This window comes from Phacochoerus africanus, chromosome 14 (genome assembly GCF_016906955.1).
Source record: "Phacochoerus africanus isolate WHEZ1 chromosome 14, ROS_Pafr_v1, whole genome shotgun sequence".
NCBI lineage: Eukaryota > Metazoa > Chordata > Mammalia > Artiodactyla > Suidae > Phacochoerus > Phacochoerus africanus.
Window position 1 is genome coordinate 18753007 of NC_062557.1, and position 12866 is coordinate 18765872.

Genomic DNA, 12866 nt, shown 5'->3' on the forward strand with positions numbered 1-12866 from the left:
TTTCCTCCTCAGCGAGGAGGTGGGGGAAACCCAGCCTCCGAGAGGTCCAGAGCACAGGTACAGTCACCAACGCAGGGGCCCGGCTGCACGGGATCCTCCTGGAGTTCTAGGGATCCGGCTGTCAGAAAGTGGGGGGCTCAGGGGATGGCGTGTCTTGCAGAGCCTCTTGGCCGCTTCGCCCACAAATTTAAACTGGAGACGGGGCTGCGGGTCTGAGAGCCATCACAAGGTGGGAGATCAGTGACAGCTCTATTGAAACGTCTAGGAGGGAGAGCCGGCGGGTGTGTGATTGGTGGGGGATGAAAGGATTGACAGGTTGGTTTGTCGTTTACACTGTGCCAAGCCCCTCACTGACGTATGATTTCATTCTGACTTCCTAGTGAGGTGGCAATGACTATGACTTTCCTCTTTCAGCTTAAGAAAACGGAATTTTCAGGAGTTTGCCAACCGCCACAAAGTAGCAGGATCCGGGTTTGAATGCAGGCCTGTGTGGCCTGGAGGCTTACACTGCAGGGTTCATGGAGAATGCGGAAGCTGTGCCTTGGAGTGGGCATTCTGGCTGTGGTCAAGGGGCATCCCAAGCCGGGGCCCAAGGGCAAGGATGCGGGGGCTGGACTGCGGAGGTGGTCTGGCTGGGTGGGGCTGGGGAAGGAGGTGGTGGAGAGCACCAGGAGGCCGGGTGGGTCAAGGGACAGGAGGCCAGCAGGGAGAGTGGACAGGAGGTCCTGGGGTGGATGGCGTGGCTGAGCAGGGCGGGAGACAAATGACAAATGGTGGGGGAGCCAGCCTCAGACCGGGAATGGCCTTTAGGTAGAGCCCTCTGTGGCAGCAGCAGGACACTTCGAGGGAAACAAGTGATTCCCAGGGAGTCCTGGAGTTTTATTATCAGAGGAAGGACCCTGGAAACCATCTCAGACAAGCCCCTCGTTTAAACACAAAGAAACCAAGGAGTTTCCACTGTGGCATAGTGCGTTAAGGACCTGGCCTCACTGCAGCTGCAGCTTGAATTTGATTTGGATTGGATCCTTGGCCCGGGAACTCCCATTGCCATGGGTGCGAGGCGGGGGGGATGATGAGGAAACTGAGCCCAGAGTAGTTAAGGGACTTGTCCAGAGTCACAACGTGGACACGGCTAAACCTGCCTTCCCACGAGCACGAGTGAAGACCAGAACACCGAAGGGGGCTGGGCAGGGCTACCAGTGCCCCGAAAGAACCCATGCAAGGAGAACAAGGTCCTGGGCTCACACCTGGGGAGGCGGTGAGGTCCGGAGGGCTGGGGCCTGCTCAGGGCCGACACCTAAGGCTGGTGCTGAACCCGGCAGAGGCGGGGGGCAGGCTAACATGGGGTCGGTGGGGGTGGGGGCGCCAAGTTTCAACAAGGTGGAAAAGACGAAAAGGAACCTGACTCTGGACATGATCAGGTTACCCAGTGACCTTGGGACAATTCAGCAGAGCGCTTCAGGCAGAGCCACAGCGGAGGTTTGGACGGGGAAGGAGGAGGTGGCTGCAGACCACAGGAAGGAGCCAGAGGACAGGAGGAAGCTTTCTTTAAGCTGCTGAATCCACACTCATGTTTTTCAGGATGGAGTTCTCGGGCAGAAGGAAGGAGAGCTGGTGAACCCAGGGAGGAAGGGACAGGGCTGGCCAGACACTGCCTCCTTTGAGCAGGATGCGGGGTGCCTGCTGAGTCAAGGTCATGTGCCGAGAGGGAGGGAGTGGAAGGTCTGAAGAGTCTCCGTGTGGAGGAGCCGCCGAGGGGCCTAATGGGTGTCAAGCGGCACCTCCCTGTCCTGGGCCAGGTCTCAGGTGCCCTGGGTTCCTCCCTCAGCTCATATCCTGGAGGTCGGAGCAGAGACCTGGCTGTGGAGAGAGGCAGCCTCGGGGCCCGACCTGGCAGAGATGTGATGGCCAAGGTCACGGGAAGTTGTTGAAACGGGAGGGAAAACCCGAGTCGGATGCGAGGTCCTGGGCAGATGGTGATGGGGGTCAGAACCTGGCAGGCTGGTCTCAGAGGCCAGCATGTGAGGGCATCAGAGGTCTGAGAAAGGGGTCAGGGAACTAGTGGCGGTGTCACGGGAAAGGCCGTGGGGGACAAGGCAGGCCCATGGGTCACAAAAGGAAAGGGATGTACCCATCAGGGCACAGAAGGAAGTGACTGTCTGGGCCCCAGGGAAGGGGAGAGGGCCTGGAGCACCCCACTCCCCAGGGCAAAGGTGCTTCCTTGGGAGTGGGCAGCAGGGCCAGTGGGCGACCCGGAGACCAGACAGGCCTGGCCCCCCCGCCCCCTTGGCCCTCTGTCTGTGTCTGCTGAGTCCTGCTTGGGTCCCTGCAGGGCAGGTCGAAGCCTGACACACTGTACTTCAGCCCCATCTCTTTGCTATTTGTTTTAACAAATTTATTTCACGTCTCCTGGCCTAAGATTAATTGTGAAATTTAACAGGATGGCATAAAAAGGCCAAAGATAACCTCTAAGAGGGTTGTACACCTAGTTGCTCTATTTCCAAACTAACAACTCGGGTCCTCGCCTGCAGCTAGGCCCCCTTTTCTTCCTCCATACTGAGATACAGAATAGCACCAGGCTTCTGGTGGCATCAACATTTAAAGAGACAAACACAGAAGCAGAGAAGAGTGAGAAGAACCACAGCACAGAACATAATAAAAAAAAAAGTGGCCAAAGAATCGATTGCAAACTCATCTGTCTCCAGATTAATGGCTTGCATGAGAGAAATGGGGGGAGGTCCTTAGGGAAGGAGGGAGGGAGAAGGGAGATGCGGAAGTTGGCAGGTGAGCCGCTGACCCCGGAACAGAACTCTGGGTGGGCAGGGAAGAGCTGAGAGGGGTCCCCAGAGGGGGCTCTGGCCACATCCCGGGCTCAGGGGAGAGGTCGGGGCTGGGCCCCGACTCAGTGCAGTGGGCAGGGAGCTCGGCAAGCGGTGCAGCCGAGCCCCTCCTCTGCTTCATATGTTCCCGAGGATCTGTGTGCACGAGCGTGGGGGGCGGGGGGAGGGGACGACACAGGCATCTCAGAAAGCAGGAGCCACATGCTTGTGGGAAAGGAGCCTGGGAGTGGGGGTGGGGATACCAGCAACCAACCCTCTTGGCTCTGCAGAGCAAGGGCCCCGCAGAGGGACAGGAAGCCAGGCCAGGGCTCCTGCCACTCCAGCTTCTTTGTGGGCCCTTCCTACGCCAATCTTGCCTTGGCCTCCTGGCCTACGTGGCCGGCCATGGCTGTGCAAGCCGTGGCTGGAGGTAGGGGAGAGGACAGCCCCCAGCCCAGATGCTCTTGGTCCCACCTGAAGACCCGGCAGGTGGGAGGACTGGCTTGGTCAGCCCCACAGAGCTTGACCATGACCGGGGCTGCTCACTTGGACTTCGAGGGCCAGGCCCCGGGAGAGGCTCCTCCTTCTGTGTCTGGTCGGCCGGGCTGGGTGTGCAGCCCTTAGCAGAGATGTAGCTCAAGGTGGCCGTCGAGACGGGAGCTGTCTGGCCCCCAAGCTGTGTGTCCGGGGGACTCACAGGAGCACCCCTCCTTTGGTGCAGGGCTGGGGGTGGGGCTGGGAGATAGTGGGGCAGGGGACTGGGAGAGGCTGGGGGGTCCAGAACCACCGGGAGCAGCTGGCGCCCCCGCTGGCTGGCAGAGTGGAGCGGGGAGAAGAGGACTGGCTCTCTGTGGGTCCTCCTGGGGACTGTGTGCCCACCGCTGAATGCGGGGGTGCTGACGGCTGGCCTGGAGCTGCGGGGCTGCTGCGGAGCTGCTCAGCCTGCTGGGAGACAAGGTCAGGGGCTGCACGCTCAGAATCCTTAGATCCTGGGGGCTGTCCTCCCCCAGGCCAGGGGGCCTGTGTGGCCCAGAACTCTGCTGGCCTGTCTGTGGGCTGTCCGGGCACAGGGCCGTGGAGGGAGAGGCAGGTCTGCGGGTGGCACAAGGGCAGGAGGGAGGCCAGAGGCCTGGGCTCATGGCCGGGAACGGGGAGATGAAGCTGGCCACTGGTTGTCCTGGGGCCACAGGGGCTGGGCACTCTCGGGACAAAGAACGAGGCCTGTGGCCAGGACACCTCTGGCCTCTTCTCAGCATTGCCAGTGGGGAACTGAACCTTCCGCTTGTGGCCAACAAGTGCCAGGTCTGGCCCAGAGGAGAACTGGGCAAACCCAGAGCTGGGCAGGAGGCACTGGTAAGCAGGGCTCCCGGACACTGGTGTCTCTGGGGGACCCACAAAGACATCGGCTGATGTCCCTGGCTCCTGGCAGCTTGCTCCTGGTCTGGGCATCCTGGCAGCCTCCACAGGGTCCGCTGGTGCCTTCATGTTGCCTGCTGCCCCCTCTGGGGCCCCTGGGGCCTGGCGATCTTCTTTCCTCCTCCTGGGAGACGCTGCCCTGACGTGGGAGGGCTGGCTGGGAGGTGGCGTCTCAAGACACAAAGGGTCACAATCGGAAGTCAAGGAGGCTGGCTGCCTGTGGGGACAGAAACACCCAGTGGGCCAGAGTTCAGCTCCAGAGTGGGTGGCAAGTTGGGCCCCTCCCGGGCTGGGGCTGAAGGCCAGTGGGGGCAGGGCACGTGCGGTGCTACCCTTCTGGGTTTTGGTGAGCTGAGGAGAGCGGCCCATTCGGGGGCCCTGTGAACGGCCTGTTCTTGGCTCTGTGGCCTGTGGTCAGGGCTGGCCAGAGGGCTGCTCCATTTAATAACTTCATAGAGGAGGCTGTGGCCTTTGGTGGCTAGAGAAAGCAGCACAGAGCCGGGCCGTCCAAGTTGAGCCCCGGGAGGCTTCCCGAGGTGGAAACTTGGGGTGGAAGGTGAAGCCACGGCTCCTCAGCGGGCAGCAGGGGGAAGCTGGGGCTCACAGGGCCCTGGGATTCTATTGAACCCCCTGGGTTTTCTTTAACCCCCTTTCTGGGGGTAAACTCCTAAAGCAGCAGAAAGACCCTCTTCTCCCACCTGGGATGGGCCCAGGAATCCCCCCCCCCCACTTCTAGAAGGCCAGATGGGCACGTGACCAGGTTGGAGCAGCTGCTGTTGAGCTGCGCCTGCTGTGTCCCCAACTGTGGCGATGGCAGTGCATTAGGAAGGGTTTTAGTTGGGCCTCATCGTGAAGCCACAGATGGAGGTCTTCTCTCTACCCCCACCCCCAAAACAAACAGGATGGAAGATGGCAGGAAAGAAAGGGAAGGGAGTTCCCTTGTGGCCTAGTGGTTAAGGATTCAGCATTGTCACTGCTGTGGCTTGGGCTCGATCCCTGGCCCAGGAACCTCCGCATGCTGTGGGCACGGCCCCAAAAGAGTTCTCGGGTAAGAAAGCTAAGCAACGCCATGGCGTGGTGGTCCCTGCTGTCTCCAACCTGAGGGTTCCTTCCCACTTAGAGAGGGTGGTGGCAGGGTGGCATGGTGGTGCTTACCTGGGGAGGCTGGTCTGGAAGGGGGTGTCCACAAAGCTGTGGCTGAGCTGGGCGATGATCTGATCGACTTTAGCATATGAGTGGGCTTCCAGGGCAAAGCCCTGGTGCTGGGGGCTCTGAAGATGCTGCCCGGGGCGAGAGGAAGCACAGGGCATTAGACTGGGCTGGGGTGGGACGCGAGCAGGGTGGAGAGACTGGGTGGGACAGACTCTCGGGATGGCCCAGGATCAGAAGGAGCTCACCCCGTGCAGCTCCTCGAAGGCCTCTTGGCAGCACTCGCAGTACCCTTTCTTCCTTCTGGGCACGGTGCGGGCGGTCGATCGCGGGCTTGGCTCCTGTTCCTTGGCTTCTCTGGGGAAGGGACAGGGTAGGGGAAAGTGGTCACTGCTGGGGCCCTCAGAGGAGGAACTGTTGCCCTGGGGCTTGGAGCCCAGGTCAGGGAGGGGATGGACCAAAAGGGCCAGAGCCAGGCAGGCACATGCTGGCCCACCTACACATGGTACCATTCTCCCAAGGGTGCCAGGAGAGGCAGCAAGGAAGTCGAGACCTCCTCGTGGGAACCTGTCTCAGCTCTGTCCTTTCCCCACTCACACATCTCGCCAGAGGTGAGGACAGGGGAGAGGCTGCAAGCATCCCTGAGACCGTTCCAGCTCTAGCTCACACCCAAACCCATGATCCCTTGACCTGCACAACTGCACCTTCATGAGCACTCCCACGTCCTCCTCAAGCCCAACTTCGCACCTGCAATTCAGGCCTGCATTTTTTAAAAATTGATGAATAGTTGATTTACAATGTTGTATTTGTTCCTGGTGTACAGTAAAGGTACTCAGTTTTATATATTCTTTTTCATATCCTTTTTTTTTTTTTTTCCATTTTGGGGCCACACCTGCAGCATATGGAGGTTCCCAGGCTAGGGGTCGAATCGGAGCTGTAGCCACCGGCCTACACCACAGCCACAGCAACGCAGGATCTGAGCCGCGTCCGCGACCTAGACCACAGCTCACGGCAACGCCAGATCCTTAACCCACTGAGTGAGGCCAGGGGTTGAACCCGCATCTTCTCTGGGTTCCACTGTGCCACGAGGGGAACTGCTGCTGTGGAACACTGAACACAGTTCCCTGTGCTGTATAGTAGGCCCTTGTTCATGATGCACTCTCGATGTAGGAATTTGCATCAGCCGCTCCCAGTCTCCCAGTCTCTCCCTCCCTCCTCCTGGCAACCACAGCCTGTTCTCTATGTCTCTGAGCCTCTGCTCCGTAGGTAAGTTCATTTGTGTCATGTTTAAATTCCACATGTAAGTGATATCACATGGTATTAGTCTTGGGTTTACTTCACTTAGTATGACAATCTCTAGGTACATCCACATTGCTGCAAATGGCATTGTTTCATTCTTTCTTATGGCTGAGCAGTATTCCATTGTGTGTGTATACATACCCCATCTTCTTGATCCATTCATCTGTGTTGGACGCTTAGGTTGCTTCCATGTCTTAGCTACTGTGAACAGTGTTGCTATAGACATAGGGGGGCATGTATCTTTTTGAATTTTTCTTCTTTTCCAGATGCCCAGGAGTGGTACTGCTAGGTCCTATGGCATCTATATTTTAATTTTTTACAGAAACGCCACACTGTTTTCCCTAATGGCTGTACAAATTTCCATTCCCACTAACAATGCAAGAGGGTTCCCTTTTCTTCACGCCCTCTCCAATTTATTATTTATCGTCAGTCCTTCATTTTGTTTGTTTGCTTCCTCTGTGGAAGTTCCCAGGGCAGGGAGCAAATCTGAGCCACAGCTGCGACCTATGCCACAGTGGTAACAACACCTGATCCTTAACCCACTATGCTGGGCTGGGGAGCTAAAATCGTTCCTTCATTTTTAATGGCCTGTGGGGCATTGGTATTTGGCTGTCTGAGCAAACTCAGCAGGTCCAAAACATTCTCTTAAGGACTTTCTAAGGCCTTTCCTGGGCTAGGGATCAAACCTGTGCCATAGCAGTGACCCAAGCTGCCGCAGTGACACAGAAGAACTCCAACTACATGCACTTGAAAATAAATAGATGCATGGTAGAAAATATAAGGAAAGTTAAAAGACAAACCACAAACTGGGGAGGATATTTATAACTAATAACACAGCAAAGGGCTCATTTCCCTGAACACAAAAGGCTCCTTATAAACCAGGAAGTGATTGGTCACTGAAAAGGAAAACGGGCAAAGAACATGAAGAAGGTTCACACAAAAAAAGATCCCAGTGATCAAACACGTGAAAACACAATTCATAAAGAGAAAAAATGAAAATCACAATCACACTGAGATACGGTGTTTATCAGACTGGCTGAAGTCAATAAGTCTGACAGCTCACAGTATGAGCCAATGGGGATGGGGAAACAGGCTCTGGGTGAATGGCATTACTTCTGTGAAAAGCAATTTGGCCGTATTTCTCAAAATTATAAATGTGGGCACCCTTTGACCCAGCATTTTCACTTTTAGGAATTTATTCTGCCAATATGCTTGAACAATCACAAATGTACTCTGAGTAAGACTGTTCACTGCAGCATTGTTTAGCATTGCTCAACAGCAAAAGACTGGAAAATACCTATGCACCTATTAGATAAAATACGGTAAATCCATACACTGGAATAGCCTGCAGCCATTTAAGGGAATGGAGTTGTTCTTTAGGTACTAATCGGAAATTAATCTAAGATACATTAAGTGGAAAAAGCAAGATCCAACACAGCGAGTATCATGCTGCTCTTTGTGAGAAACGGGGACAAGGATGGAGGAAGTACTTCTGTACATAAATTCTCTCTGGAGACAGACTCCCGATCTGGAGAATGGAGGAGGGGTGTAGAATACAGACTTTTCACTTTAAACCCTTCATAACTCTTGAATTTTGAACCATAAAAACAGTTCTAAAGCTTAAAAAAAAACTTAAACATTTCCTCCCACAGATCTTCTACACACACATATCCGGAATATCCGGAACCCTGGGTCCTCCCCCGTCTCTGCTCCTCTCAGGCAGTCGCGAGAGCTCCAGGGCCCAGAGCTCCAGGGCCCCACCGTCTTCCCTCTATGACCTCCGGCTATGACCTCCGGGCTCCCCTGCAGCCCGAGGCCATCTCAGGCCCAGCACCCCCGCAGCCCTGAGCCGGCTGGCCAGCCACTGCTGTCCCTCGAGCCTTCTGGGAGGCTGAAGGGCACCTGGATTTCACCTCGGCCTGCTCCCTCCTTCCCCCCTTCCACCTACAGCCACGTTCCCTTTCCATTTTCCTGTCCACTTGAACTACTTCCTGACCCCGCAGCCCTGTCTGCTGGTGGAAGCCACAGGTCCTTGGCCCTGGGGACTCTGGGGCTGAGTGTCTGCCTTCTTTTCTCCTGGTCTGTGAATTAACCCTGTAGCCGACAAGTTAGAAAGGGTCTGAGGAGGGATCCAGGCTGTCACCCAAACTATTCCTTCTGTGCTTTGGTTGCGAAGGTTCAGATTCTCCCATGTCTGCAGAGGAGGAGTCCTGGCCAGCCTAGGCCACTGTGGGCCACAAAGTGCAGCAGGTCTCCCGAACCCTCTGTCCCCTATGTTTAGCCCAAAAGGTCTCAAACTTTTTCCCCCTTTTTACTTTTTATGGCCGCACCTGTGGCATATGGAGGGTCCCAGGCTAGGGGTCAAATTGGAGCTGCAGCTGCTGGCCTATGCCACAGCCACAGCGACGCAGGATCCGAGCCATGTCTGCGACCTACACCACAGCTCATGGCAACGCCAGATCCTTAACCCACTGAGTGAGGCCAGGGATTGAACCTACATCCTCAATATGAGCTGGGTTCATCACCACTGAGCCACAATGGGAACTCCCAAAAGGCCTCAAACTTTGATGTGTACTGAAATCACTCGGGGAGCCTGTGAATATACAGCTTTGGGGGCTCTATCACCAGACACTGTGGTATGAAGTCCAGGAACACTTTTTTTCTTTTTGGCCGTGCCTGCAGCATGCAGAAGTTCCCAGGCCAGGGAATGAACCTGCATGGCAGCACACACTGGATCCTTATTTAACCTGCTGAGGAGCCACCAGGGACATCCCCAGGAACCTGCATTTTGTTGTTTGTTTGTTTTAGGGCTGCGCCCACAGCATATGCACGTTCCCAGGCTAGGGGATGAAGTGGAGCTGCAGCTGCTGGCCTACACCACAGCTCACAGCAACGCTGGATCCTCAACCCACTGAGCAAGGATAGGGATTGATCCCGAGTCCTCACGTATACTGGTTGGGTTCACTGCTGCTGAGCCATGATGGGAACTCTTTCTTTTTTTTTGGAACCTGCGTTTTGGAACCAGGGAACTCTGAAGAAGGTGGTCTATAATCCGAGTTTCAGAAACCAGCTTCTTGCCCTCTGGACATAAGTCAAATTCTTCAGTATGGATAGAGAACAGCAAATAAAACGGATGAACACCCCTAGTGTCTCTCTTCTCTGGGCTAAGTTCCCAGAATAGACTTTGCCTAAGGAGCTAACACATGGCCATTCCCAAATCTGACCAGCAGGCCCTGATGGGGAGGACTCTGGCCTGTACCCAGCCCTTGGTACTCAGGAACCAGAAAGACCTACCTGGCACGGTGCGAGCTGCCTGGAGTTGTCGGGGCCTCAAAGGGACTTGCATCTTTGGGTCCCAGAAAAGAAATTTCAGGAAAGGATTTAAACTGATGGTAGAAAGGACGAAAATTCCTGAAACACAGAAAACTTCCACTTTGACTACAGTGGGGAAGGGAAAGGATGAGGAAGGGGGGCTGGCCCGACTCCCTGGAACTCCAGTCCTGATAAAGCAGACTCTCACCTGCCCATTTTTTTGTTTGTTTTGTTTTCTTTTCCTTTTTGGCTACCCCGAAGCATATGGTGTTCATGGCCTAGGGATCAGATGTGAGTTGAAGTTGAGACCTAAACTGCAGCTGCAACAATGCTGGATCCTCGACCCACTGTGCTGGGCCAGGGATCGAACCTGCATCCTAGCACTCCCAAGATGCTGCCCATCCCTTTGTGCCACAGCGGGAATTCTCTCTGCCCATATTTTACTTATTTTTTTGGTGGTGCCCATGGCACGCAGAAGTTCCTGGGCCAAGGACTGAACCCAGACCATAGCAGTGACTTGAACCACAGCAGTGACAATGCTGGATTCTTAACAGTTAGGCCACCAGGAAACTCCTTACCTGTTCATCTTTTTTTTTTTTTTTTGTCTTTTTAGAGCTGTACCCCCTGTGGCATATGGAAGCTCCCAGGCTGGGGTCAAATCGGAGCTGTAGCCACCAGCGTACACCACAGCCACAGCAACGTCAGATCCAAGCCATGTCTGCAACAGCTCATGGCAATGCCAGATCCTTAACCCACAGGGATCGAACCTGTGTCCTCATGGTTACTAGTCTGGTTTGTTACTACTGAGCCACAACGGGAACTCTACCTGCCCATCTTTTAAATTCTGGAACAATCTCTCATCTGCCTTATTAGGTTAAATCAACACTTTAATACCCTCCCTACTTTCTAAGCCTGTTCCCGCTCACCGTCTCCCCTGAATCCCGTCACCACCCTGAGCTGAGCGGAACCGTGGCGCCACCCTGTTTTACAGAAGACAAAAACGAAGCCCAAGAGGTTCTGTGACTTGCCCGAGGGCTCATGACATGGAAGTGCCCAAGTCCAGCCAGGAAGCCACATCTCCCCCATCCTGATCCAGTTCCTCCCACCTTTCCATTTTGTTTCTTGGCCTTCAAACGACCTCTGAGCACCTGAGCCTGGCAGAGTCTAAACGCAAGCATGTTTAAACCAGAACAGTGATTTTCCTGTTCCATGGACAGGAACATTTCTGCTCTGGGCTGGTCTTCGTGCTGTCTGAGGGGTGGTGTTCTGAAAGGGAAGAGAGGCCCAGGGAAGGTTCTGGATGGTCAGACCCATACTGAGTGGTTTTGGTGGGTGGTTTGCCTCCAGTTGCTCATACTCTGGGGACTCCTGGAGCCAGGTCTGGCAATCTGTGGATGCCTAGCAGACCCTGCTGACGTAACTGTTGGGTGCTCTGTATTTGGCTGCAATGGCCAGTGCTCCAGGAGAGAATGCAGGCCCTGGGTTCCCGGGTGGCACAGGGAGAGCCCTGGGGCCTCACGACTGAATGAACAGATGAGGCTTCTTGGACCCTGGAGGAGGAGGCAGCAGCCTTCACAGCCCTGGTACCCCCTCTTTTTGTCCTCCCCCATGTTGTTTTGTTCCTGCTTTGGAGGCTGGAAAGTTGAGGTTGGTGAGGCTAGTAGGGCTTTGAAGAGCACCTACTTTAGGACAGCATGTTAAAAAGGATCACAGAGTTCCCACTGTGGCTCAGCGGGCTAAGAACCTGATATAGTACAGCAGAAATTGACACAACACGGCAAATCAACTATACCCTAATAAAAAAATAAAAAAGGAAGGAGTTCCCGTTGTGGCTCAGTGGTAATGAACTTGACTAGCATCCATGACGATGCAGGTTTAATCCCTCGTCTTGCTCAGTGGGTTAAGGATCTGGCGTTGCCATGAGCTGTGGTGCAGGTTGCAGATAAGGCTTGGCTCCCACGAGGCTGTGGCTGTGGCTGGCAGCTGCAGGTCTGAATCGACTCTGGCCTAGGAACTTCCATATGCCAAAGGTGTGGCCCTAAAAAAGCGAACAAAAAAACCAAAAAATGTCCCTAAGGATGCAGGTTCAATCCCTAGCCTTGCTCAGTGGGTTAAGGATCTGGCATTGCTGAAAGGTACAGTGCAGGTTGCAGATGCGACTCAGGATCTGGTGTTGCTATGGCTGTGGTGTAAGCTGGCAGCCGCAGCTCCAATTCCCCCTAGCCTGGGAACTACCATATGCAGGTGTAGCCATAAAAAGAAAAAAAAAAAAAAAAGGACTACAAGGAGGTTCAGCTCTACTTGGATCTTTTTTTCTTCTGTTTTGGCCTCCTCACAACAAGTGGAGTTCCCAGGTCAGATCTGAGCAATGCTGGATTCTTAATCCCCTGTGCCAGGCAGGGGGATCAAACCTGCATCCCAGCATTCCAGAGCTGCCAACCATCCCGTTACACCACAGTGGGAACTCTTCTGCTTGGATCTTGCTTACGACGCCAGGGGCACACAAACACCAAACACGTGTACCCGGCTCTGGTCACAGTGACATGGCCTGAGCCTGCTGTGTGCAGAGATACCGAGGCCCTTGGCGGTGTCTCAGCCACTGCGCTCTGACTACCGGTATTTAGCTGGTTGTGAAGGGGCTGAGTGTGAAGGACACAAAACCCATCCCACTGGAGCGGGAGAAGAGAGGGCCTCGTTCCATTCCTGTGTTCTTTCTACTCGCTTTTGGGCCACCAGAGCCAACTGTGTACTGTGTGCAGGTGCCATCTGGAGGATGGGCATGCATGCCAGGCTCCCAGGGCTGGGTCTTTAGCTGGCCTGCCTGAGGCTGAGGTACACAGAATTCTGGTCTCAGGAGTCTCTGGCTGGGTA

The 12866-nt window shown here is 54.9% G+C and overlaps 1 protein-coding gene across 2 annotated transcripts in view; it reads right to left on the minus strand.

Annotated features, from left to right (window-relative positions):
- Nucleotides 1-2373: 2373 nt before the first annotated feature.
- Nucleotides 2374-12866, minus strand: part of DBF4B (DBF4 zinc finger B) — a 37014-nt gene continuing 26521 nt past the window's right edge. For both annotated transcript variants that reach the window (XM_047757195.1, XM_047757194.1), the window contains 4 exons: nucleotides 9978-10094; nucleotides 5633-5741; nucleotides 5391-5515; nucleotides 2374-4452 (listed from right to left, as the gene is read on the minus strand). In XM_047757195.1, the coding sequence (XP_047613151.1) occupies nucleotides 3513-4452; nucleotides 5391-5515; nucleotides 5633-5741; nucleotides 9978-10094 (1291 nt within the window). In that variant the 3' untranslated portion in view covers nucleotides 2374-3512. The remainder of the gene's footprint in view (nucleotides 4453-5390; nucleotides 5516-5632; nucleotides 5742-9977; nucleotides 10095-12866) is intronic.